Below are 25,444 nucleotides of genomic sequence, written 5' to 3' on the forward strand. Positions count from 1 at the left end.
GCGTGTAGGAGGCAGCTGATCAGTGGTTCTCTCTCATCATTGACGTTTCTATCTCTCTCTCTCCCTTCCTTTCTGAAATTAATAAAGAAATATATTTTTAAAAAAGAATAAAACAGCTAAAAGAATTATGACAAGATAAATGGAGGAATAAGGAAACAGTAGTAATGTAAAAGCAAAAACCTATAAGAAGTTGAGGGATATTTAAAGACTGTTTAACAAGTATATCAATCCCCTGAAAAATGGCCGGAATTCCAATAGATGTCCAGGGTAAAAATTCCCCTTTTCCTAGATGTCTAAACATAAAGTTGAAGGGCTCTACTAGAGGTTTGTTCGTCAGGGGATACTCAGGAGGGAACAGTTTTAATGGGATGGGTTTCAGGACACTGAGGTAAAACAGAAAGCCTGCACAAGTAGACTATACAGAGGTATGGTTCATCTGATAGAAAGGAAGGACTCAGGGGTGGGAGTAGGGAAGCCATCTCCTGAAATGGAAATGGATGAATATAGCCTACCTAAGGTTTAGGGAGCTTGTGGGAGAATACAAGAGGGAGGTAGGAAAGGTAGGTTAGAGCCAGGTATTGGCTGGTCAGGTATGCCATGTCAAGAAATGTTAGCTTGATACCATAGGCACTGGGAACCACTTAATCCATGTTTTTTAAATAGAAAGGAATATAATAAGATAGGAGAGCACAGAGGGGCTCAGTTTCCTCCTCTCTGGCTGATGTGTTATTGCCTGAAAGCTGGTAGCTGTGCTATAGCTGGTTTCCTTGCCTTGTTTCTGTTTCCTACACAGCAGACAGGACTTCTTACATGTCTCCTCGATTGTAGTGGCTTCCTGTTATCATCATGAGAACTCTGATCCCTTACTTAGTATGGCATGTAGGACCTCTCCTGTGACTCCTGCCTTCCTCTTGAGCCTCACTGACCACTGCTCCCTCACTTGTTCCCATGCACTGGCATAGCTCTCCTAGCTTCCATGTGCTGTTGCCTCTGCCTAAAGTATTCTCCCTTCCCATTATTTTTTTAAAATATATTTTTATTAATTTCAGAGAGGAAGGGAGGAGGAGAGATAGTAACATCAATGATGAGAGAGAATCATTGATCGGCTGCCTCCTGCACCCCCTCCCCCCCAATGGGGATCAAGCCCGCAACACGGGCATGTGCCCTGGCCAGAAATTGAACTGTGATCTCCTGGCCACTGAGCCACTCTGGCCAGGCTCCCATTGCTTTTTATACCATTCAATATTTCTAGTGCCAAGTACAGTAACTGGCCCAGAGTAGGTAAACGGATTAAATTTCACTTGAGTTCAGGCCACCCATGAGAACTGTTCCTGACCTCAGTCCTTGAGTTTACCACAGGTTCCCCTTCTCTTCCTCTAACTCCTATCCCTATCAGCTTTTCACACTGTCTTCGATCTTGTTGATTGCTTTATTATCTGTCTCCAAGCTCCTATAGATTGGGAATACCTCAGGAAAAGGATCTTTTATATCTACCTCCCAGGTTCTAGCACAGTGCCTGACTGTATATTAGCTTCAATAAATGTTTAAGGGTAATTAGATGGGGGTGGGGTTTGAGGAATCAAAGCAATAATAATGTTGACAAGGGCATAACAGCAATAGAAAGAATAGATTGGTTCTCCTCTTGGTGCTAGGAGAATGAGCTCCCTGGTACTGGAGAAAAAAAGGCAATCTCAAGTTTTCATTTGGCAAAGGAGAGAATAACATGCCTTCCCCCAGAACTACTCTGTCCCACCCTCTAGGCTATTTGGATCCCTCCTCATAGATGATTTACCCAATGGACACCAAGAGGCGAAGACCCTACAAGTCCCCGATTATGCGGTGTCCCTTGTAGGGGCTCTTCATTTCCAGGCATTGAGAAAAGAATAATCTTCATATGTCACCATTTACTCTGCAATCTTATGTCTTGGTTTCTGTTGTAGAATAAAGACCCCAAGATGGCTCGAGTTGCACTGGAATCTCTGTACAGATTACTTTGGGTTTACATGATTCGAATTAAATGTGAAAGCAACACAGCTACTCAGAGGTAAGGAGCTGGCCTGGGTTAACGGTAATCACATCACTGAGGGATGGTAGCCACATCCCTCAGCCAGTGAGAGGATGTTTTGTTTTATTACTACCTACACTAACCCAATTGGAAGCTGACAGTTCCTGCAAGATCTAAGTCCTTAGTTATTGGCTCAGCAGCCGTGACAGAAACTGCAGTCTCAACCGGGACAGCCAAGTTCCATGTCCAGGAATGTATTTGTCACATTAAAAAAGAAATGGCTACAATTTTCCAACTGTCCTTAGTTTTTCCAGAAACATTTTTTATAGAGCAATTATGCTAATGGAAAGGGATAAAGTGGTTTGTTTTCTTTTTCTGAATTTTGTCTAATACTAAGATAAGGTGAAACATCTGCTATTTTCCCTTGAAGAACTGGAGCTCAGCCAATCTTACTTGTTTTCTCTTTCTTCCCTTATCTTTCAGCCGTCTTATAACCATCATCACAACACTTTTCCCCAAAGGGTCCCGTGGTGTGGTGCCAAGGGATATGCCTCTGAACATCTTTGTGAAAATTATTCAATTCATTGCCCAGGTAATGGACAAGCTTCTGGAGTGTGTTTTCTAGTTATCTTTACGTAGCCAGTCTCCTTCTTAGGATGTACTTACAGATGAGGTGTGTAAAATAGCTCACGTGCATTGACTTTTCAGAATGGGTTTATAAGTGTTTCACACACAGCTGGTGATTTTTGCTTCAAAACAAATTGTGACATGGGAATATAGAGTGCTTTCAGCATGTGACTAATGAAGGAACAGAGACAAAGTTTAAGTGATTCACCTAAGGTCCTAGAGCACGTTAGTAAAGGTGTCTCTTAACTCATAGTCTCTGGCTTCCCCCCCCCCCCCCATGATTTTCTGCTCTGGATTATGCAAATCAGGAGGAAACAAACGAGTCTGATGTTTGGAGGAAACCAAAAGAAGCTAATTTAGTGAAACTTGATGAGTAAAGAATAATGCTGAAAGTTTCATTCTGTGAAAAAGAAGAATGTAATAGGAATATTAGCATTTATCAAGCACTCACTCTTTGCTAAGAACAGTTCTAAGTATTTTACATGTATTAAATCACTTAAACACTGGCACCAATAATATTAAACATAGTTTTTAGTGTTTAATTTACTATTTAGACCTAAGATTTTTACTTTATAATTCACTTTGTGAGTAAATCACAAAGTTTTACTCCAACTTTGTGATTTACAAAGGAATATGAAAAGACAATTATTCCAGCTCAGTCTGTGCCTTGAGCCAGCTCTATACCCCTGAACAAGTCAGAGAACATCTTTTTTCTGTTTCTTTATCTGTAAAATGTGAGTGAGAATGCTTGCCTGTTATACCTAGAATGTTGAGTGGATAAAGGGAAATAATAGGTATGAAAATACTGTTGAAACACAATTGACATTGTTATGAAGACATAGGTTTAATTGTTACTATCTATAATAATAAAAGGGTAATATGCTAATTAGACCAGAGGTACTTCCGGACAAAGCCGAGGCCAGAGGGAAGCCAGCCCAGTCCCAGGTGCCTGCGGGAGGCCAGAGGAAAGCCAGCCCGGGTCCTGGGTGCCAGAGGGAAGCTGGTGCCAGCAGCCAGGAGGAAGGAAGGCCTACACTTGCACTAATTTTGTACATCAGGCCTCTAGTTTAATGTATCTCTCTGTGTGATTGGCACAGTGAAATGCCTCTGTAATATTGGTACTTAGGGAAAGGATATTACTTGCTTGGCAGGCAGATGAATTAATGTAACCTTTCTGCATGTAGTTATCATGGGGCTGAGGAAGGCTTCAATTATTCTGGAATAGGTTTTATAAAATAAACCTGTCATATCTTCATAGCCACTGTCCCAAATTATTAGAATCTGGCTTCCACCTTCTCATTTAAGTAACCTTGACATATCTTATTTGTTGATTATTCATTTCACTTGTAGAATTATCTGTTGTAATATGAGTCAAAGAATTTGAAATGCTAGAGAGTAGAAGAAAATTCTTATTTTGCAGTGGCTTTTAAACAATACATTTTAAACTGAATTTCAAGAAGGTGTCAGCATTTGCAAAACAAGCAGGAAAAGTTGAGCCTGGATATAAGCCCAGAGACTTCAAGTGTTTTTATTTTTCTGTTGTTGTTTTTGGGTTATTAGTCATTCTGTGCTTTGGGGAATAATTGATATATTACATATAATTGCTCATAATTGCATTATAATGAGAGCATCCCTGTGCATTACACAAAAACAGAAGCAGCTCCACCAAAATTCAATGGGCATGTTCTTCCTCAGGGAGTGATCCGTGACACTGAGCAGGACTTCTCCTCTTAGTAGCCACCTGTTTGGTACATATGAATAAAGTAGATATTTCATATTTAATTTGTGTCTTAACACTTTTTCATTTGTTTTGTTTTCTCTTTTTCACTACAGGAACGTTTAGATTTTGCAATGAAAGAAATCATTTTTGATTTTCTTTGTGTGGGAAAGCCAGCAAAAGCTTTCAGTCTCAATCCGGAGGTATGAGTGATCACTTTCTGTTCCTCTAACAGTGTGGGCCTTAACAGAGCCACACCTTTGTAACTCTGGAGAATGGGTGAAGGACATCGTCTCTAAAAGTCTTCCATGTGTTTCTGTCCATGTTACTTGGCTAAATAGTACAAATGATGGCATTTGAGAAGTAAGATTTTAGATGAATAGACTTAGAATGATGAAAGGTTGGTATGCTACCAGATTCTGATCATATATAATAGAGTACACCATTCCCCCAAAGATAATCTCTCACCACAAGGCCAGTTGTTTTATTTTTTTAAAGTCAGTGCATTTATTTGTAATTATCTTGGTGCAGGTTAACTAGTTGAACATTGAGAAGTGATAAAACAAAAAAATATATAACATATAAAAATATGTAATAAAGTACTAAAATCTAGTGAGATTAAATAAATGATGTATGAATATTTGTTTCTGTAACAGCATCACAACTCAGGGCTAGGCAGTCATGGAAATGAGGATACAGTGGGCATGATACAGGATGTGGAGCGATGGGCCTGTGCAAATGAAAAGTGCATTCTGCTTTAAACTTTTAAAAACACATTGGCCAATGGAAATATGCCTCACAAGCTGCCTCTGTGTAGCCCTTTCCTATCAGACTGTAGAAAGAGCACTGGACTGGCAGTCAGCGGAGCGGGATTTGCCACTTGCCACGGGAGCTACCACTTTTACCAGCTATATGACATTTACCTCTCTGCACTTCAGCTCATCCACAAGTACAATGGACAAAATACTTTCTTCTCTCAAGTTTGTAGTAGCATAATATCACAGTTCTTCAGTGTGAAAGGAGATCCAGAGGCTCCAAATAAGCAGCTGGTTAGTAGCAGAGGGAGCCTAGGTCTCCTGGTGTCTTCATGCTTCTTCCCCCCACAGCCTGGATTCTCTTCTTGGCGATAAGATTGTCACATACACATATAGGGACAGCTATAGAAATTCCCAAAGGAGTTTCTTTCTGGTGTCTATTGACATCACAGGCTTCTGAAATGGCCGCAGCCGGGGTTCATGGGCCAATTGGAGGGGGACAAAGCCAGTATAAATCCATGGCATTTGGGTTAGCTTGAGGCTCAGACCACAATTAGTGAAGAGTCTTCTCTTGAAGGAAGGTTCTCAAAATATTTTTCACCTTTTAGGAGTCATGGTTCATCTTTAACAATCAGTTCTCAGAATTACTGGGTTATTTGTCTGAAAGGAACATGTTGAAAGTCTTTAATCATTATCACCATCTAGAAACTGTACCCTTGGTTCTTCTCTCAAACTCCTCATCCAATCAATGATTAATAAGTTAGCATCTCTGTGCAGAGCATTTGAAATAATGGTGTTTTTTTAACTACCAAAAATAGGGAATATTTGAGTATCTTCTATTTCTCTTGATTTTATAGTAATACAGAAAAGTTTAGTTTGTCAGTAGCTGTAATTAGAATCTCAAAGACACATCTGTGACCCCACTCAATAAAACATACGAGGATGAGGATAGTCTATGAAGAAGATGCCATACATTTGATGGAGTATGTTGTAGGGCACAGTTTCTCAGGAAACAAATCCAGATTGTGTCTTTTTTTAAAAATTCTTTATTGTTTAATGTATTACATAACTCTCCTTTTACCCCCATTGACTTCTCCCTGGCTGCTCTCACCTCCCAGCACATGCCTTCACCCCCCTACTGTCTGTGTCAATTGGTTATGCTCATATGCATGCATACAAGTCCTTTGGTTGATCTCTTACCCTCCCCTCTTCCCCTACTTTCCCTCTTCAGTTGGATAGTCTGTTCATTGCATCTATGCCTCTGGCTCTATTTTTGCTCAACAGTTTATGTTGTTCATTATATTCCACAAATGAGTGAGATCATGTGATATTTATCTTTCTCCGACTGGCTTATTTCACTTAGCATAATGCTCTCCAGGTCCATCCATGCCAGTAGTTCTCAACCTGTGGGTCGCGACCCCTGAAAATACATCCTGCATATCAGATATTTACATTACGATTCATTGTGAAGTGGCAACAAAAATAATTTTATGTTTGGGGGTCATCACAACATGAGGAACTGTAGTAAAGGGTCGTGGCATTAGGAAGGCTGAGAACCACTGATCCATGCTGTTTCAAATGGTAAGAGTTCCTTCTCTTTTACAGCAGCATAGTATTCCATTGTGTAGATGTACCACAGGTTTTTAATCCACTCATCTGCTGATGGGCACTTCGGTTTTTCCAAATCTTAGCTATTGTAAATTGTGCTGCTATGAACATAGGGGTGCATATATTCTTTCTGATTGGTGTTTGTGATTACTTGGTATATATTCCTAGAAGTGGGATTACTGGGTCAAATGGGAGTTCCATTTTTAATTTTTTAAGGAAACTCCATACTGTTTTCCACAGTGGTTGCACCAGTCTGCATTCCCACCAGCAATGCATGAGGGTTCCTATTTGTCCACATCCTCAGCAGCACTTGTCATTTGTTGATTTGTTGATGATAGCCATTCTGACAGGTGTGAGATGATACTTCATTGTTGTTTTGATTTGCATCTCTCAGATTATTAGTGACTTTGAGCATGTTTTCATATGTCTCTTGGCCTTCTGCATATCCTCTTTTTAAAAGTGTCTATTTAGGTCCTTTTCCCATTTTTTAATTGGATTGTTCATCTTCCTTTTGTTAAATTGTATGAGTTACCTATAAATTTTGGAGATTAAACCCTATTGGAGATAACATTGGCGAATATGTTCTCCTATGCAGTGGGCTTTCTTGTTGTTTTGATGGTTTCTTTTGCTGTGCAGAAGCTTTTTATTTTGATGCAATCCCATTTGCTTATTTTCTCCTTAGTTTCCATTGCCCTAAGAGCTGTATCGGTAAGATACTGCTATGACAGCTGTCTGCTATTTTGCTGCTTATGGCTACTATGATTTTTATGGTTTCCCATCTTATGTTTAAGTCCTTTATCCATTTTGAGTTTATTTTTGTGTATGGTGTAAGGTGGTGTTCTAGTTTCATTTTTTTTTTCATGTATCTGTCCAATTTTCCCAACACCATTTATTGAAGCGACTGTCTTGACTCCATTGTATGTTTTTGCCTCCTTTGTCAGATTTTTTTTTAAAATATATTTTATTGATTTTTTACAGAGAGGAAGGGAGAGAGATAGAGAGTCAGAAACATCGATGAGAGAGAAACATCGATCAGCTGCCTCCTGCACATCTCCTACTGGGGATGTGCCCGCAACCCAGGTACATGCCCTTGACCGGAATCGAACCTGGGACCCTTCAGTCCGCAGGCCGACGCTCTATCCACTGAGCCAAACCGGTTTCGGCGTTTGTCAGATATTAATTGAGCATAATGACTTGGATTGATTTCTGAATTCTCTGTTCTTTTCCATTGGTCTATATGTCTGTTCCTGTGCCTGTGCCAGGCCATTTTGATAACAGTGGCTTTGTAATATAGTTTAATATCTGATACTGTGACCCTCCAACTTTGTTCTCCTTTCTCAGGGTTGCTGCAGCTATTCAGGGTCTTTTTTTTTTTATCCCATATGAATTTTTGGAGAGTTTGTTCTAGGACTGTGAAATATGCAGTTGGTATTTTAATGGGGGTTTAATTGAATCTATAGATTGCTTTGGGTAGTTTGGATATTTTAATGATGTTGATTCTACCAATCCATGAACACGGTATATTCTTCCATTTGTTTATGTTTTCCTCTATCTCTTTTTTCAACATCCTGTAGTTTTCCAAGTATAGGTCTTTTCCGTCCTTAGTTAAGTTTATTCCTAGGTATCTAAATTTTTTTGTTACAATGGTAAATGGGATTTTTTTTTTTAGTTTCTCTTTCTATGAGTTCATTATTGGTGTATTAAAAAAGCCATAGATTTCTGGGTGTTAATTTTGTATCCTGCTACATTGCCAAATTCATGTTTTTATGGCATCTTTAGGGTTTTCTATGTACAATATCATGTCATCTGCAAATAATGACAGTTTTACTTCTTTTCCAATTTGGATGCCTTTTATTTCTTTTTCTTGTCTGATTGTTATGGCTAGCATTTCCAGTACTGTGTCAAACAGGAGTGGTGAAAGTGGGCATCCCTGTCTTGTTAGTGTTCTTAGGGGAAATGGTTTTAGTTTTTGCCCATTGAGTATGATGTTGGCTGTAGGCTGTAGGTCTGTCATGTAAGGCTTTTATTATGTTGAGGTATTCCCACTTTGCTGAAAATTTTTATCAAGAAAGGGTGTTGGATTTTTTCAAATGCTTTTTCTGCATCAATTGATATAATTATGTGATTTTTGTCTCTCAATTTGTTTATGTGATGTATGTTTGTTGATTTGTGGATATTGTACCAGCCTTGCATCCCCGGAATAAATCCCACTTGGTCATGGTGTATGATTTTTCTAATGTAATACTGGATCCAATTTGCTAGAATTTTGTTTAGGATTTTAACATCTGTGTTCATCAGGGATATTGGCCTATAATTTTCTTTCTTTGTAGTGTCCTTATCTGGTTTGGGGATTAGGGTAATGCTGGCTTCATAGAAAGAGCTTGGAAGTGTGACTTCCTCAAGAATGTTTTGGAGTAGTCTGAGAAGGATAGGTTTTAGTTCTTTTATGTTTGATAAAACTCCCATGTGAAGCCATCCTGTCCAGGGCTTTTGTTTACTGGAGGTTTTTTGATTACTGCTTCAATTTCCTCAGTAGTTATTTTCCTACTCAGGTTTTTTATTCTTCCTGTTGAGTTTTGGAAGATTTTATTTTTCTAGGAAAATGTCCATTTTGTCTTGGTTGTCCAGTTTGTTGGAGTAGAGTTGTTAGTAGTATTTTTTTATAATCTTTTGTGTGTCTGTGGGGTTGGTTGTTACTTCAACTCTTTCATTTCTGATTTTGTTTATTTGGGTCCTCTCTCTTTGTTTCTTCATGAGCCTGGCTAGAGGTTCATCAATCTCATTTATTCTTTACAAGAACCAGCTCTTTGGTTTTATTGATCTTTTGTATTATTGTTGTTGGGTTTTTTTGTTTGTTTGTTTGTTTTTGTCTCTATGTCATTTATTTCCACTCTGATCTTTATTATTTCCTTCTTTCTGCTTACTCTGGGCTTTTCTTGTTGCTTTCTTCCTAGTTCTTTAAGTTGTAGGGTTAAATAATTTATGACCCTTTTTTTTTGTTTTCTGAGGTAGACCTGTAATGCTATGAACTTTCCTCTCAGGACTGCTTTCACTGTATCACATAGATTTTGGATTGTTGTGTTTTCATTGCCATTTGTTTCCAGGATGCTTTTTATTTCTTCTTTGATCTCCTTGGTAACCCAATCATTGTTTAATAGCATGCAGATGTTGTTTTGTTTCATGTTGTCTCAAAGCTCCCTTAAGCTCTCCTACTGCTTTTTAAGTTTTTTTTTCAGTTGCTCCTCTGCTTGTGTGTGTTTTTTCCTACCTTGTCTTTTAACTCGCTGTGCTGTTCTCAGCTTCTTCCAGTCTACTATTGAAACTTTCCATTGTGTTCATTATTGTAGCTATGTCATTCTTCATTTCCTCTTGATTCTTACACATGTTGTTGAATTTGTCTTCCATCCTTTAAAGCATCCTTATAACCATTGCTCTGAATTCTCTTTTTTTGGTGCCCTTGACCGGAATCGAACCTGGAAAGCTCTGAATTCTTTCTCTGAAAAACTTGCTTGCCTCCATTTCATTTTTTTCCTCTTCAGGTGATTCCTCCTTTTCTTTCATATGGGGGTTGTTCTTTTGTCTCCCCATTTTTGCTGTTCCTTTGTGATTGTTTCTATGTATCAAACTGCTATGCCACCCAGATTTTTTGAGTTTGTCTTATATAGTAGATGTTTTGTGGGCCCAGTGGTGCAGTCTCTCCAGTCTTCTGGGTTGGTTATTCTAGGGATGGTCCCTACTTGGGATATTTGGGTTCTCATGGTGTAGTTGGGTCTTCAGTGTTATTGTCACGTTCGTGGATGGAGTCTCTTCTCAGGGTGTCTGGTTATGTGGCTTGCTCTCTACCATGTTGACTGAACAGGACAAAATACAAGTCGACAAGACACAACACAGAGGGAATGAAACACAAATGTACTCACGACACTGATAACCCTAATAAAAGTGACCACCAGAGAAAAGAAAATTAGGAGAGAGAAAAGAGAGCAAAAATGATATTTAGAAAAGAAAAAAAAAAAGGTAAGAAAGAAAAGAAGAAGAAAAAATATATATGGGGAGAAAACACTACATAACTGATAAACCAAAAAAATGCAAACAACAAACACCCCAAAAAAGGGGAGACAGAATCTGTAGAGTCAGAGCTTATATACAGAAAGTAAGGTCAAGGATGCCCTAACCGGTTTGGCTTAGTGGATAGAGTGTCGGCCTGCAGACTGAAGGGCCCCAGGTTCGATTCCAGTCAAGGGCATGTACCTTGATTGCGGGCACATCCCCAGCAGGAGGCATGCAGGGGGCAGCTGATCGATGTTTCTCTCTCATCATGGATGTTTCTAACTCTCTGTCCCTCTCTCTTCCTCTCTGTAAAAAATCAATAAAATATATATATTAAAAAAAAGGAAGGTCAAGGAATTGAATGAATACGGGAAGGACAACAGTTCAGTATAGAGGAGGTAGAAAGCGAATAAGTGGATAAGAAGAAAAGAAAAAGAAAAAAATGTTAAAAAATAAAACAACAAAGTGTATACATTTTTAAAATTTATCTATTAATTTATTCATCCATTTTTTGAAAAGGAGAATAGAAGAGAGAGCAGGTAGGTTTGAGTTTATTGAATGAAACTAATTAAACAATTAGGATAAGAGGAGGGCAAGAGAGGAGAGGAAAACAAGCATAAAAAATTAACTAGCAAAGAAAGAGAAAGGAGAAGGGTGTGTGGACTTGGAGCAGGGGAAAGAAAATTAGATATATGAGTAAGCCAACAGAGACTACGATAATAATAACACATCAGTAAAGCAGATAAAGAAGATCAATTTTTAACAAGGGGTAAAAAGAAAGGAAAGAGAAAAACTAAAGTAGGAACAGGAGAAGGGAAAACAGGATGAAAGAGGGAGAACTGAGGACGAAAAGGGTGGGGAAAAAGGAGGGAGGGGAGTAAGAGATCAACCGAAGGACTTGTATGCATCCATATAAGCATAACTAATGGACATAAGACACTGGGGGGTAAGGGAGGGCAGGGGTTTGTCAAGGGCGGAGGGGAAAAAAGGACACTTATATAATACCCTTTGTAATACTTTTAGCGGAAAAAAAAACACTAAAAAAAATAACAATTAAAAAATTAGAATGAAGAAAAAGAATAAAAAATAAAAAAAATATTTTTTTAATAAAAGATAAAAAAAAAAAAGTGAAATGTCATTCACTTCAGCTGAGTTTTAATTCCTCATGGGGTCTGGTTTAAGACCCCAACTCTTCTGTCTGCCACTTCTCAGTTTTCTGTTAGGTAGTCCGCACCGTGTTAAAGTTCCAAGTAATCCACTGCTCCTTTGTTTGGGCCTCTCTCCGCAGCCTTGGCTGCAAGCAGGTGGGACTAATCTGCCCACTTAGCCTGTCTGCCTGCTGTCAATCTTAATATCTCAAGTGTCTGTTTCTGATAGGGCTTTAGGTGGGGGTGGTGCTGTATTGCTTTTCAGGACTGAACACCCCTTTACAACCCAGTCCCTTAGGGCTCTTTGAGGCTATACAGAGTCTGTTTCCTTTGTACAGCTCAGGGTGCAGTCTGGGTGTGGCTGTATTAGCTGTCTTGAGGCTGCTGGGAGGGGCTGGCTCTTCAGGAGAAAAATGGCTGTGTAGGTTTAGAGCACTGTTTCTTTGTTACTAATGTTGTGGCCCCACCCCATAACAAAGAAACAGAATTTCCAGGGGATGAGGCCCAGAAATCAGGATTTTAAAAAGATTCCCAGGTGATTCTAATGTGCAGCCAAGGTTGAGAACCACTGGTTTAGAGGGTCAGGAATGTCTCAGTGCTGGATTCCTGGTCACCTCTCCCTGTCCTGTTCTCCTCCACAGCCTCTCCCCAGACTCCACAAATCCGCACCTCCACCTATTCCGCAGCCATGGGTAAGAGTTTGTATTTGAACGATCCTATGAACTGGGTTTAGCAAATAAAAGTAAAGACAAAACAGAGGCAAAACAACTGCATGACTGAGTTTCTCTCCCCCTGGCACTATGTGGCTTGGGCAGCTCTTCATGTTGCCTTTCTGGGCTCAGCCTCTCATGGCTAAGGACTTAGATCTAGAATCCCCTGCTGCCAGCAGCCCTGGGGACTTCCTTTCCACAGTTGGATGTTATGCCTGTTCCCAAGGGATGCGGACTTGGTGCCATGCAGCTTTCTTCTGACCCTCTCAGTCCAGTGGTCTCACGTCTCTCTCAAGCTCAGATTCCTGATCCTACCGTTCTCTAGGCGTTTCTGCCCTTCTCGGCTGAGAATTGCCTCACCAGCTGTGTCTACTTCACCAATTCCAGATGGATGTTATTCAATTTAGGTGCTCATTCCATCTGCTCCAGATAAGTCTCAGTACACGTCCGGGCCAGATTGTATCTTATATATGTTTTGGAAGTAGCTTGTGGAACAGACCCAAGATCTAAAGGTTTATCTCAGTACAGATCAGTATTGCTCCACACTCAGCAGTTAGGTGATTTCCAGGTAAGTGTTTATCTTAGTTCAATCCTAATGGACTTTTTCGTGCACCCTCATCATCATAAGAATTTACACATCTGTGGGAAGAGTTTCTTGATCATCCATTTCTCTCATTTTTGTTTTGGTCTAAAATAATGTGAACCCAGAGGTCCTAGCCAGTGCCAGTGGCAAAAAGAACTAAAAGCATATATATTAGAAAGGAAGAAATAAAACTGTCTTTATTCACTGACAATATGATTACCTATATAGAAAATACCAAAGGACCTACAGAAAACCTAGAACTAATAAATATTTTAGAAAGTTTGTAGGATATAAGATAAATATATAAAATTAATGTATTTCTATATTTTCAGTTAAAACTATTGGAAATTGAACAATTTACAATACCAATGAAAACAAAATACTTAGCAATAAAGCTAACAAAATATGTGCAAGATTTATATACTGAAAACTAAAAAAACATTGAGAGAAATAAAAAATAACAAAGGGAGAGAAATACTGTTTGTAAATTCAGAGATTTAAGATTATACAAGGTTATTTATTCCCAAATTAATCTAATTAAACCATAATTCCAATAATAATCCTGCTTTTCCTATAGAAATAAATAAGTTGATTCTAAAATGTACATGGAAAGTATAAGGAACTAGCATAACCAACATAATTTTGAAAAATAATGAAATTGGAGGATTGGCATGTCCTGCTTTCAAAATTTACTATAAAACTACAGTAGTAGTATTGGAAGAAGGATGAATATAAAGACCAATGAAACAGAATAAAAAATCCAAAAACATACCCACACTTATGTGGTCAGTTGATTTTCAACAAGGGTTCCAAGTTATCTTAGTGGATAAAGGATAGTCTCTCTAATAAATGGTGCTGAACAACTGGATATCCACTTGAAAATAATAAACTTTGTCCCATAATTTTCACTGTAAGCAAAAATTAACTTAAATTAAACATAAACCTAAATGTAAAATACATTATAAAATTTCCAGAAAAAAAAACAAGATCTTTGTGAACTTTGGGTGAGCAAAAATTTTCTCAGGACATAATAAAACATAAGTTACAAAAGAAATGTTGATAAAAATTGAACATCACCAAAATAAAAAAAGTCTGCACTTTAAAAGACACTGTTAATAAAATGTAGAGTCAGACTGGGAGAAAATGTTTTCAAAACATATCTGATAAAGCACTTCTATCCAAAATTTATAAAGAACTCTCACAATTCAACAACAACAACAAAAACACCCAGTTTTTTTTAAATGGGAAAAATGAACAGCCTCTTAACCAAAAAAAGAGGTAGAAATGACAAATAAGTTCATGAAAAGATGTTCAACATCATTAATCATTAGGGAAAAGCAAGGGAAACTAAAGTGAAAGGTGCTAAGAAGGATACAGAGCAACTGCAACTGCACACTGTTTTTATGATAATGCAAAAAAGGTACAACCACTTTAGAAAACAGCTTGGCAATTTCTTATAAGGTTAAACATACATGTACCATATGATCCACCATTTTCACCTCAGGAAATTAAATTCAAGAGGTTTATATGGATATTTATATCAGCTGTATTCATAATCACTAAAAGTAGGAAAGCAGCTCATGTTCAGCCACTGGTAAATGGCCAAACAAATTATGAAGCATCAATATAATGGAAAACTCTTCAATAAAAAGGAACAAACTACTGATATTGCAACATCTCAAAAGCATTATGCAAAGTGAAAGAAGCAAGACACAAAAGGCTATATATATATGGTTTGATTCCATTTATATCACATGGAAAAGGCAAAACTATAGGTAAAAATTAGACAAAGGGTTGTAGGTTCTGGGGTTGAAGTAGAGGACTGACTAGAAAGAGGAACAAGAGATTTTTTTGGAATGATGGAAATATTTTATATCTTGACTGTGATGGCAGTTACCTGATATATATGATAGATAAAAGATGATAGATGATTGATAGATAGATAGATAGATAGATAGATAGATAGATGATAGATAGATATTTCTCAAAACTCAAAAAAATGCATGAGCCTAGAAAACATTTCATGAAAGGACTACTAAAATACATGAGGGAATTAATAGACTTTTAAAAAATTCATCTTTATTTTTTAAAGTATTACAGATGTCCCCCTTTTCTTCACCATTCACTCCTTCCATCCCCCTCTTGCCCGCTCCCCAGGCCTTCACCATGACTGTTTTAAAGATGAGAGTTCTGGATACATTTTAGGGACTCAATAAATTGTATATAGATTATCTTTCTTAGTACTAATAATTTTCTGCTGTAGGAAGTAGTCTATTTTGGGAACTTATTACTTCATGTGGTTTGCAAATATGAGAATAAGTGTTTTATACATGGTTGTATAAGGAAGTACTGATGTTCTGACCTTTTAAGATTATTGTGGTGGGAGTGTCTTACTGACTGATCTTCCAGAGCTGTTACTATGCCTTACCTGAGACCAAGAAAGATAACACCCTCTCCCACCTTCCCCCTGAGATTCCACACTCTGTTTTATGCTTCCATGTCTCTGGATCCATTCTTTTCATCGGTATATTTTGTTACTTAGATTCCACTTATGAGTGAGATCATGTGATACTTGTCTTTCTCTGACTGACTTATTTCACTTAGCATGATACTCTCCAGGTCCCTCCATGCTGTCTCAAAGGATAAGAGATTCTTCTTTTTTTACTGCTGCATAATATTCCCTGGTATAAATGTACCACAGCTTTTTTATTCACTCATCTACTGATGGGCACTTGGGCTGTTTCCAGATTTTAGCTATTGTAAATTATGATGCTATGAACACAGGGGTACACACATTCTTTCTGATTGATATTTCAGATTTCGTAGGATATATTCCTAGAAGTGGGATCACTGGATCAAATGGAAGTTCCATGTTTAATTTTTTGAGGAAACTCCATACCGTTTTCCATAATGGCTGCACTAGTCAACATTCCCACCAGCAGTGTACTTGGGTTCCCTTTGCTCCACATTCTTGCCAGTACTTACCATTTATTGATTTGTTGATGGTAGCAAATCAATAGGTGTGAGGTGATCCCTCATTGTCATTTTAATTTGCATCTCTCTAATGATCAGTGACTTGAAGCATTTTTTCATATGTCTCTTGGCCATCTGTATGTCCTCTTTGAGGAAGTGTCTATTTAGGTCCTTTGCCCATTTTTTAATTGGATTGTTTGTCTTTCTTCTGTTAAGTTGTATGAGTTCCTTATATATTTTGGGTATTAACCCTTTATCAGCTCTATCATTGCCAAATATGTTCTCCCATGCAATGGGCTCCCTTTTCGTTTTGTTTATGGTTTCTTTTGCTGTGCAGAAGTTTTTTATTTTGATGTAGTCTCATTTGTTTATTTTCTCCTTAGTTTTCTTTGCCCTAGAAGATGTATCCATAAACACACTGCCACGAGAGCTGTCTGAGATTTTGCTGCCTATGGTCTCTTCTAGGATTTTTATGGTTTCACAACTTACATTTAAGTCTTTTATCCATTTTGAGTTTATTCTTGTGTATGGTGTAAGTTGGTGGTCTAGTTTCATTTTTTGCATGTATCTGTACAATTTTCTCAGTAACATTTATTGAAGAGACTATCTTGACTCCACTATACTAGTACTATTATGCCATTGCCCTTTGTCAAATATTAATTGAGCATATTGGCTTGGAATGATTTTTAGGGTCTCTGTTCTGTTCCATTGATCTATATGCCTGTTCTTGTGCCAGTACCAGGCTGTTTTGATTATGGTGGCTTTGTAATATAACTTGAAATCTAGTATTGTGATCTCTCCAACTTTTTTCTTCTTTCTCAAGATTGCTACGACTATCCAGGGTCTTTTTGGGTTCCATATAAATGTTTGGAGTATTTTTTCTAGATCTGTGAAATATGCTGTTGGTATTTTAATAGGGATTGCATTGAATCTGTGGATTGCCTAGGGTAGTATGGACATTTTAATGATGTTGATTTTACCAATCCATGTTAGTACATTTTGTTCATTAGATTCCACATATGAGTAAAATCACATGGTACTTGTCTTTCTCTGACTGGCTTATTTCACTTATCATAATGCTCTCCAGAACCATCCATGCTATTGCAATGGGTAAAATTTCTTTCTTTTTTGCAACTGAGTAGTATTCCATGTATAAATGTACCACAGCTTTTTTATTCCTTCATCTACCAGACACCTGGGCTGCTTCCAAATCTTAGCTATTGTATATAAAGCTGCAATGAACATAGGGGTGCATATATTCTTTCAAATTAATGTTTCAGGTGTCTTCAGATAAATTCCTAGAAATGGAATTGGTGGTGTTTCTTCTTATAAGCTCATGTGTGTTTATCAGTAACAGGTTCTGTGGCACTGAGTTTTTAAAATTTATTTTCCAACTTGCCAGCCTTTTGAATCAAAAGTCAACCACCTGCAATTCCAAGCAGGTGATTTTTGTTTTGTCATTCTCATGTGGAAATTCTCTTTTACTTGGTCTTTGTGAATTCACACATGTTGCATCTCTCCTTCAAGGAGACATAGAGCCTTTGGTTTGCCTTAGTTTACCTTAGTGGCAGCTGGCCTGGAGGATGACTGCTCACCTCTGTGAGGTGTACCGAGGGTCCCCCAAACGGAATGAGAATGACCATCTCAAACGTGCCCTCCAAGACTTGAAAAATTTCCTGCTTGTTTTCTTGTGACATTATAACAAATAGCAGAAACTGTATTTTATTTTCATAGGTTTGGCGTAAACTCTTGTACCTTTTAAATTACTTTCCCACACTAATCTAGATGGCAAGCCACACTTAACTGCCCTACAAAACTGTTGGCTTAATTGCACCACAATAATTGGGTATTTCTTTGTATCACAAATCCACTGTCTCTTACAGAGAATGAACATCGGTTTAAGGGCCTTCTTGGTCATAGCTGATAGCTTACAGCAGAAAGACGGCGAGCCACCCATGCCCGTTACAGGCGCTGTCCTCCCATCAGGAAACACGTTGAGAGTGAAGAAAACATATTTGAGTAAAACACTCACGGAAGAGGAGGCCAAAATGATAGGTGGGTTTCAAAGATGTGTTAGATATGGGACTTATTAAGTCTTTAAAATGATCCAAAATATTTACCCTTAGTGATACACTTTGAAAAAATATGTTTTATTTTCCTCACCTGAGGATATGTTTATTTTTTTTATAGAGAGAGGAAGGGAAAGACAGAGGTATATAGAGAAATATCCATCTGGGAGAGAAACATCCATGGTTTCCTCCTGTATGTGCCCTGACCGGGAATCAAACCCTCAACCTAGGTATGTTCCCTGACCAGGCATGGAACCCACAACCTTTTGGTGCATGGGAGGATGCTCCAACCAACTGAGCCATCTGGCCAGGGCAAAAAAATCTTTATAAAAGTAGCTATGCTGCCCTTTAAACTTTTTGGAACTTTCTGGTAAATATTTTGCCATTTTAATGTTAGACTCTTATCTGTGGTCTTTTCAAACTTCTAATGTTGATTATCTACAATTTATAGTAGACTTCTAAGACATCTGTGTCCTTTGGTAGATAATCTTGTTTATAAAGCAACCACATATACATTTATTTATTCATCCATTTATTTGTTCATATTTATAGTTTTTTTTCTTCTTTTTTTTTAGTAAAATTAGTTTAATCTGTGTTTTACCACACATACTGGGTTATGTTATGGGTTTAGCCTATATGAGATTTTCATTGTAATTTAGCAATCTTAATCCTAAGATTATATTTACTTCTTCCTGAGTACCTGAATTTAGAAACCTACTACAAAGTTTGTTAAGATAGTAACTAGAATTCAAAGGCCTAACAAAAATACATGAGGACATCTTTTGCTATAAATATAGGGTGTTCCAAAAAAAATGTACATACGTATTTTGAATAATTATAAAGGCAGTATTTATTAGAATACATTTCATTTTCAAAATTGTGCTATCAGCTGTTAAAGTGTTTACATTTTTGAGGACACCTTGTATTTATCTTTTCTGCAATGCTTAAATTAGTTCAAAAAGATTTAATGCATGAAAAGTAACCATTAATAATTATTTTATTAAAGTATAAATTGTAAACGCAATGCAATTTACTTTTCATTTGTATTATATACATAAACATATAAAATACATATTTGAAATACATATGCTATACATATGTGTCTATTCCTGTAGGACACTGACACTGTATTTAATGAAACCAGTAAAGTAATATAGCTAAAATATATTTTCCTTTATTTTAAAATTTATGATGTGAAGTCATTTTGTTTATTTTATTTTTAAAAATCCACACATATATTTCAGAGAATATTCTCACCCCAAGTGAGAATTATCCTTCATTCATTAATGATGGTGAATTTTCTTGTACTAATTAGAAATATAAAAATTCTAAAGTAGAACTTTCTGTTTCTTTGTTTATTTTAACTATTCTGAAAAATATTTCCCATTGAAGTATTAGAATTCCTATTTATTCCTAATTTAAATGGTTATTTGGTGAACACCCACTAAGTGCAGGGCACTGTGCTAACAATCCTGCAGATAAGAGATTGAATTAGACTTTGTTCAAAGAAGCCATCACCCATAGAAAGTCTTCAGTAAAAAATGACATAGAGGATAAATGCACTAAGAGTTCATTCTTTGATAAATTTAGTCAAAGATGTAAATGTAATGCATTTTTTCAGGCATGTCATTATATTATTCTCAAGTACGAAAAGCTGTGGACAGCATTTTAAGGCACCTTGATAAAGAAGTAGGAAGGTGTATGATGCTAACTAACGTCCAGATGTTAAACAAAGAACCTGAGGACATGATCACGTGAGTACAGTGAGGACTAAGTCTCAACAAAGGGTTGATTAACCAGAAGACACCAGCAGAGATTCTTCTCATTTATTCTGTGTAGCTGACCCTTGAACAACATGGGGAATAGAGGCACTGACTCCTGCACAGTTGAAAATCCATGGGTAACTTTTTCTTCCCCAAACTTAATTATTAATAGTCTACTTTGATCAGATATCTTACTGATAACATAAACAATTAGTTAACTCATATTTGTATGCTAAATGTATTATACACTGTATTCTTCCAATAAAGTGAGCTAGGGAAAAGAACATGTTATTAAGAAAATCATAAGGAAGATAAAATACATTTACAGTACTGTTCATATTTATTGAAAAAAAAATCTGTGTGTAAGTAGACCCATACAGTTGAAACCCATGTTGTTCAAGGGTCAACTGTATTTTATTCTTTCATTCTTAGAATCAGATTTTTAAGAAGTGTTAAGATTGTAAAAACATACTTTTGTAATATTTGACTAACTCTGAAAATAAGGTCAAACCTGATATTGAGCTATTTTGGTTGTATGTGAAGTAGCATCAGGCCAGTAAGTTAGAAAATGGGCCCAAGACTCATTCATTGGTTCACATTTTTCAGACATGGCATTTTGCTCCCAAGCTTGATCACAGTGCTGTACTTCACATTTTTCAGAAGTGGTGTTTTGTTCGCAAGCTTGATCACCAGTTTACAGACATTCCATCTTTATAAATGTCAAATTCACTTGTTTCTGGTGATAGTCCTGAACTGAGAGACTTAAACTGGCTGAATAGTCTCTATTCAACCATGTCATAGAAATACTGGATTTTAAGAAAGCATTCATAACTTTGAATGTAGAAATGAAATGTTCTTAACCCAGAATCTAAGATCTAGATTTAGAATCAGAGTTCTACAGAAGAAACTCATACAACTTATATTTGCTACAGTTGATTAATTATGGCAGAAACTAGGATTGGGTTTTAAATTAACTTTTTTTTTTAAATCCTCACCCAAGGATATTTTTCCATTTATTTTTTTAGATAGAGTGGGAGGGAGGGAGGAGACGGGGAGAGAGAGAGAGAGAGAGAGAAAGAAACACTAATTAATGTGAGAGAGACACATCCATTGGTTGCCTCCCGCATGTGCCCCAACCAGGCCTGGGGATCAAACCTGCAACCGTGGTACATACCCTTGACTGGGAATCAAACTCACAACCCTTCAGTCTGAACGCTGATGCTCTAACCACTGAGAAAAACTGTCCAGGGCATTAACTTAACATTTTAACAAAGCTTCTATTTTGCTGTTGGACTGTGAATTAAATTAAATTTGGCACCTGTGGCATAAATTTCCAGAAATATATAGTTAGGAAAATTTTCTTTGTCACTCAGCATATTCAGTTCCAAATACCACAGTTAGTTAGAAGGTTGCTACCTATAGAGGGAAGTTTATATTGTGGGTGTCTATTTTACGAGGGTGGCATGTTGAAAACAAAGTATGACAAAATAAAACAAGAAGAGTAAAAATTAAAGAATTATTTTACTAGTAAATACATATTTAGCATTATATAAAGTTAAAATGAAAGCCTCCTCCTCAGAGCTCCACTTGAAATCTGTCACCATTCCTTGGCTTGGTGTGATTCCTCCAAGACCTTTCCCTGTGTCAGCACAACTATATATATACTTTTTTTTACAAAAACATGGTATATACAATGCATGCTATTGTATAATGAGATGAAGATCATATAAAGACTTTTCAACCAAAGTGACAGCAGAGTTGAAAGTGACCAAGGATAATAACATTAAATATATTGTCTGTAGCTCTGGCTCTTACCTCACAATTACCAGATTGTCCATAAACCTTTAACATCATTATTACATACTTTTTGAATATATTAAAGCAATTTTAAATTTATAATATAGAAGATACATGAAATGCTTTTCAAACTCTGGTATAGAGTTCTTTCCTCTTTTAAAACAGTAAAGAAATGAAAGGCCTTTACAGGAAGACTTTATTAATAATCAAGATGTCACAAAATAGAGTCAGGACCAAACAATATATTCAAAACCGTAAACAGGTACAGATTTAAATGTACATGTAAAATTTTCATTTGTATTTTAGCCAATACCTTAAACTTTTCCCAACATGATTCTGTACTTTTTCCTGTTGAACCATCTTGAGACCCCCAAATCGGACTAGGAATATTTTTCATGCTAGGTTCTAAGGCAGATTCCTGAGTGGACAGTAACTCTTTGCCACGTTTAGGAGAAGAGTATTGAGGTCCACACCACGCTAATCGGAATGATTATTGGAGTTAATATTCAAGGTTGGTCCACCACTTTCCCAGGTCCTGCTTAAGGTTTGAACTTAAACACTAAGCATTCTGTGTCATGCCATTTCCATTTCCCATCCCTTTTATGGTTCATGCTAGCAGATAATAATAATAATATATGTTAAGGAAAATTATGTTTTGGGGGGCTCACATGCTTCCTGTAGAAGCTCAGCGAGCAAGGCCTACAGTGGTAAAAGGAAATCCTACACCAATTAGAACCGCTAATCTAGGCTTGGAGGCCTGCAAGAACTAGCCTTGAACTTCAGACTAGGCAAGGTCATCCGTTTTCTGACAGATATGGAAAATAATCCCAACTGTTTAAAACATCTAGTGAGCAAGTTAGGAGGACTATTTAAATGACTCACGGAGTTGAATATGAACAGTTGGGAGAAATCCCTGGGCTCTACCTCTGTCCAGGTACTGAGTTAATTATTTGAAGGTCCTCTTTTTTAGCCAGTTGAAAACCATGACACAATAGCTTCCTCTCCACAGTCCTCATGCACACCACGCAGGACCATGGAAAAGGAGAGAAAATAGTCTCATGACTTTCCACAGAAGCAAAGTATTTTAGAAATCAACATAGAAGTATTTCATTTTTCACATAAACAGTTTTGTATTCATTCTTAACAAACTTACAAAAGCATGCTAGAAAGCAATGTTATCATCTTTAGAATGTAGAGAATTCTCCTTGTTGCATTTCTATTCAGACTACAGTTACTATTCCAAGAAGGAATTACTACTATGCTACTTTGCATTTTCATTATTGTATTTTGTGTCTAATAATTATATTAATTTGGTGACAATTTTATGTTTATTCTCAGAAGACTCAATCATCAGAATTTAAATATGCTGTCTCTTGGGTTACTTGAAAAATTTGATGGGTAGTTAAGCTTTTCTATAAAGTTTATTTGATAAAATATGTGATTAAGGAGGTAGTTATTTAAACAACTAAAAATGTAAGCAATTTATTACAGAATTTACATTTTTCTCTCAGATTTTACAACAGTGCAGAAGGCATTAATTACTTGTTGACATTTATTCTCAAGAGAGTAAAAAGAAAGAAGGACTCTTCATAGAGGTCAGGCCCATTGGAATAATTTTTAAAATCAGAAATGGGTGCAGAGCAATATGCATTGCAGTATTTTACTTGACATTATGTAAGACATTTTTGAAGCACTTCATTTTTAAAAATAGGGTGGGAGCTCTAGAGGAGAAGCACAACTCATCATGAAGAGAAGCTTCCATAAGTAATACCTTAATAAAGAAGAAAAAAATAGAGAACCTTCCAGATGTCATGCTTGTTAGAGATAGTAGTGCTTGTATAAAGCCCCATTTTAAAATTCTGAATGTAGGAATAACTATTGTGTATTTCTTACATGCTGATGCATTTAGGAATTTCAATAAATTCAGTGTTTTTAATGCAGTCCATAGGGACCAAATCCCAACTGAATGGCAAGCTGCATGGTGGAATGCATCAGCATTTTTCTTTTCGGATATATAACTCTGACTAACATTTAAATCTTTATTAGTTTTCTCAGAGCTGGCAAAGCTGTAAAGGGCATAAACATTTGAAAATAATATGGAGCAAATAGACAGTGATTCAGAAAGCATGGATTCTAGTCTTTGTTCACATAGTTGCTCAAATTTTTTAAATTTATCATAACCATTGACTATGTTTAAACTTTGTTTTCACATTCTAGGGGTGAGAGAAAGCCCAAAATAGACCTTTTCAGGACATGTGTTGCTGCTATTCCCCGGCTGCTTCCTGATGGGATGTCAAAACTTGAACTCATCGACTTGCTGGCTAGGTAGGTGGGAATGGTCGTGGACATTCTTTGATTAAATTGATTTTAATCCTTTGTCATGATTTACCCAAAAAGATAATGATTATTAAAAACTGACAAAGATTTACCAAATGAGGCATTATTCTAGGTACTGTGTGTAGGCAAGGAGGAATAAAGAAAATTTTTGTGGCGTTCAAGAGGTTCAAGAAGTTTAAAATCCAAAGTAGAAACCAACACATAAGGTAACTAACAATCCAAGGCCTGGAACTGTGCAATTAATAGCACAAAATGTCACAAAGTTTGGTGCCTGGAGGATTACTATGGCCTGGGAAAGTCGGCACATAACTCCTCGGAGAAGGTAGAGCTGGAGCTGCCCTTTGAAGGAAAGATGAAATTCAGAAAGGCAAAGGGGTTGATGTGGGCCATCACAGCGGTGGGGCTGGGATGTGAGTAGAGGAGTCTGACTGGGAAAAAGTTCATTCTAGGTCTGATTTCAATCTGAAGCCCACAGAAACCTCCTCCAGGGGGTGGCGGAGGAAAGAAGGTGGGTAACAGGGATCCTCAGCTAATTTTAGTACTTTAGAAAGCTGTCCCAAATCATATATTTATCATCCTCCCCATCCCACACAAGAACCACAGTCCAACTAGAACCTAAAGTTAATTTGCTTTGAGTGAGATTGTATCATTTTTGTTAAGTAAGCTTAACTTTCTCATATTGATCTCAGGTTCTCATTGACAATTATGTCCATCAATTCAAAAATCAAAAGTGACAAAATGATCTAAATGCCTAGAAGGCAACATCATAAGAAACACAGGGTGCATGGAGGAAAGGGAAGGGGAAAACAAAAGTTATCCTTGATTTGAAAAAAAAAAAGGAAACAAAAAGGAGTTTAGAAACTCAATGATAAAAAGAAATAGAAATAAGACATGAGAGGTTGATTTTCAGCTCATCTTTACTATTAGCTGACACATTCAGACTGATGTAGTTTTAAACAGAAGAATAACATAACAAATTTCATTTTAGGCAGGTTAATCTGATAACAGTGGAATAAAGAGTAACATATATTAGTGCATACTGAATAAAAGTTGCATTATGTATGAATAATCTTGTTCACCCACATTCTCTAGCCTTGGAGAGCACCCTTCCATCAATACCCAAAAAAAATACCCAAGCTCCCATCCCATATGACTACAGGTCACCCAGTGGCCTCCCCTGGCTTCTGGGTATCTCCATGGAGTACGGTGTCTTCTGGCCATTGTGGCCATTGTGCTCCTGCTCTGGACAGCCATCCTGGTTTCCTCTGTTGACCACTTCCTGCTATCAATCAATGACTTTTGTAG

At 37.1% G+C, this 25,444-nt stretch overlaps 1 protein-coding gene across 2 annotated transcripts in view; it reads left to right on the forward strand.

The window, feature by feature from the left end:
* FRY (FRY microtubule binding protein) overlaps nt 1-25,444 on the forward strand; it is a 572,796-nt gene that overhangs the window by 320,954 nt on the left and 226,398 nt on the right. For both annotated transcript variants that reach the window (XM_023751126.1, XM_006085476.3), the window contains 6 exons: nt 1,941-2,044; nt 2,489-2,597; nt 4,466-4,552; nt 18,057-18,228; nt 19,864-19,996; nt 24,020-24,127. In XM_023751126.1, coding sequence (XP_023606894.1) covers nt 1,941-2,044; nt 2,489-2,597; nt 4,466-4,552; nt 18,057-18,228; nt 19,864-19,996; nt 24,020-24,127 — 713 coding nt within the window. The remainder of the gene's footprint in view (nt 1-1,940; nt 2,045-2,488; nt 2,598-4,465; nt 4,553-18,056; nt 18,229-19,863; nt 19,997-24,019; nt 24,128-25,444) is intronic.

Source organism: Myotis lucifugus, unplaced genomic scaffold (genome assembly GCF_000147115.1).
Source record: "Myotis lucifugus unplaced genomic scaffold, Myoluc2.0 scaffold_19, whole genome shotgun sequence".
NCBI classification, from domain to species: Eukaryota; Metazoa; Chordata; class Mammalia; order Chiroptera; family Vespertilionidae; genus Myotis; species Myotis lucifugus.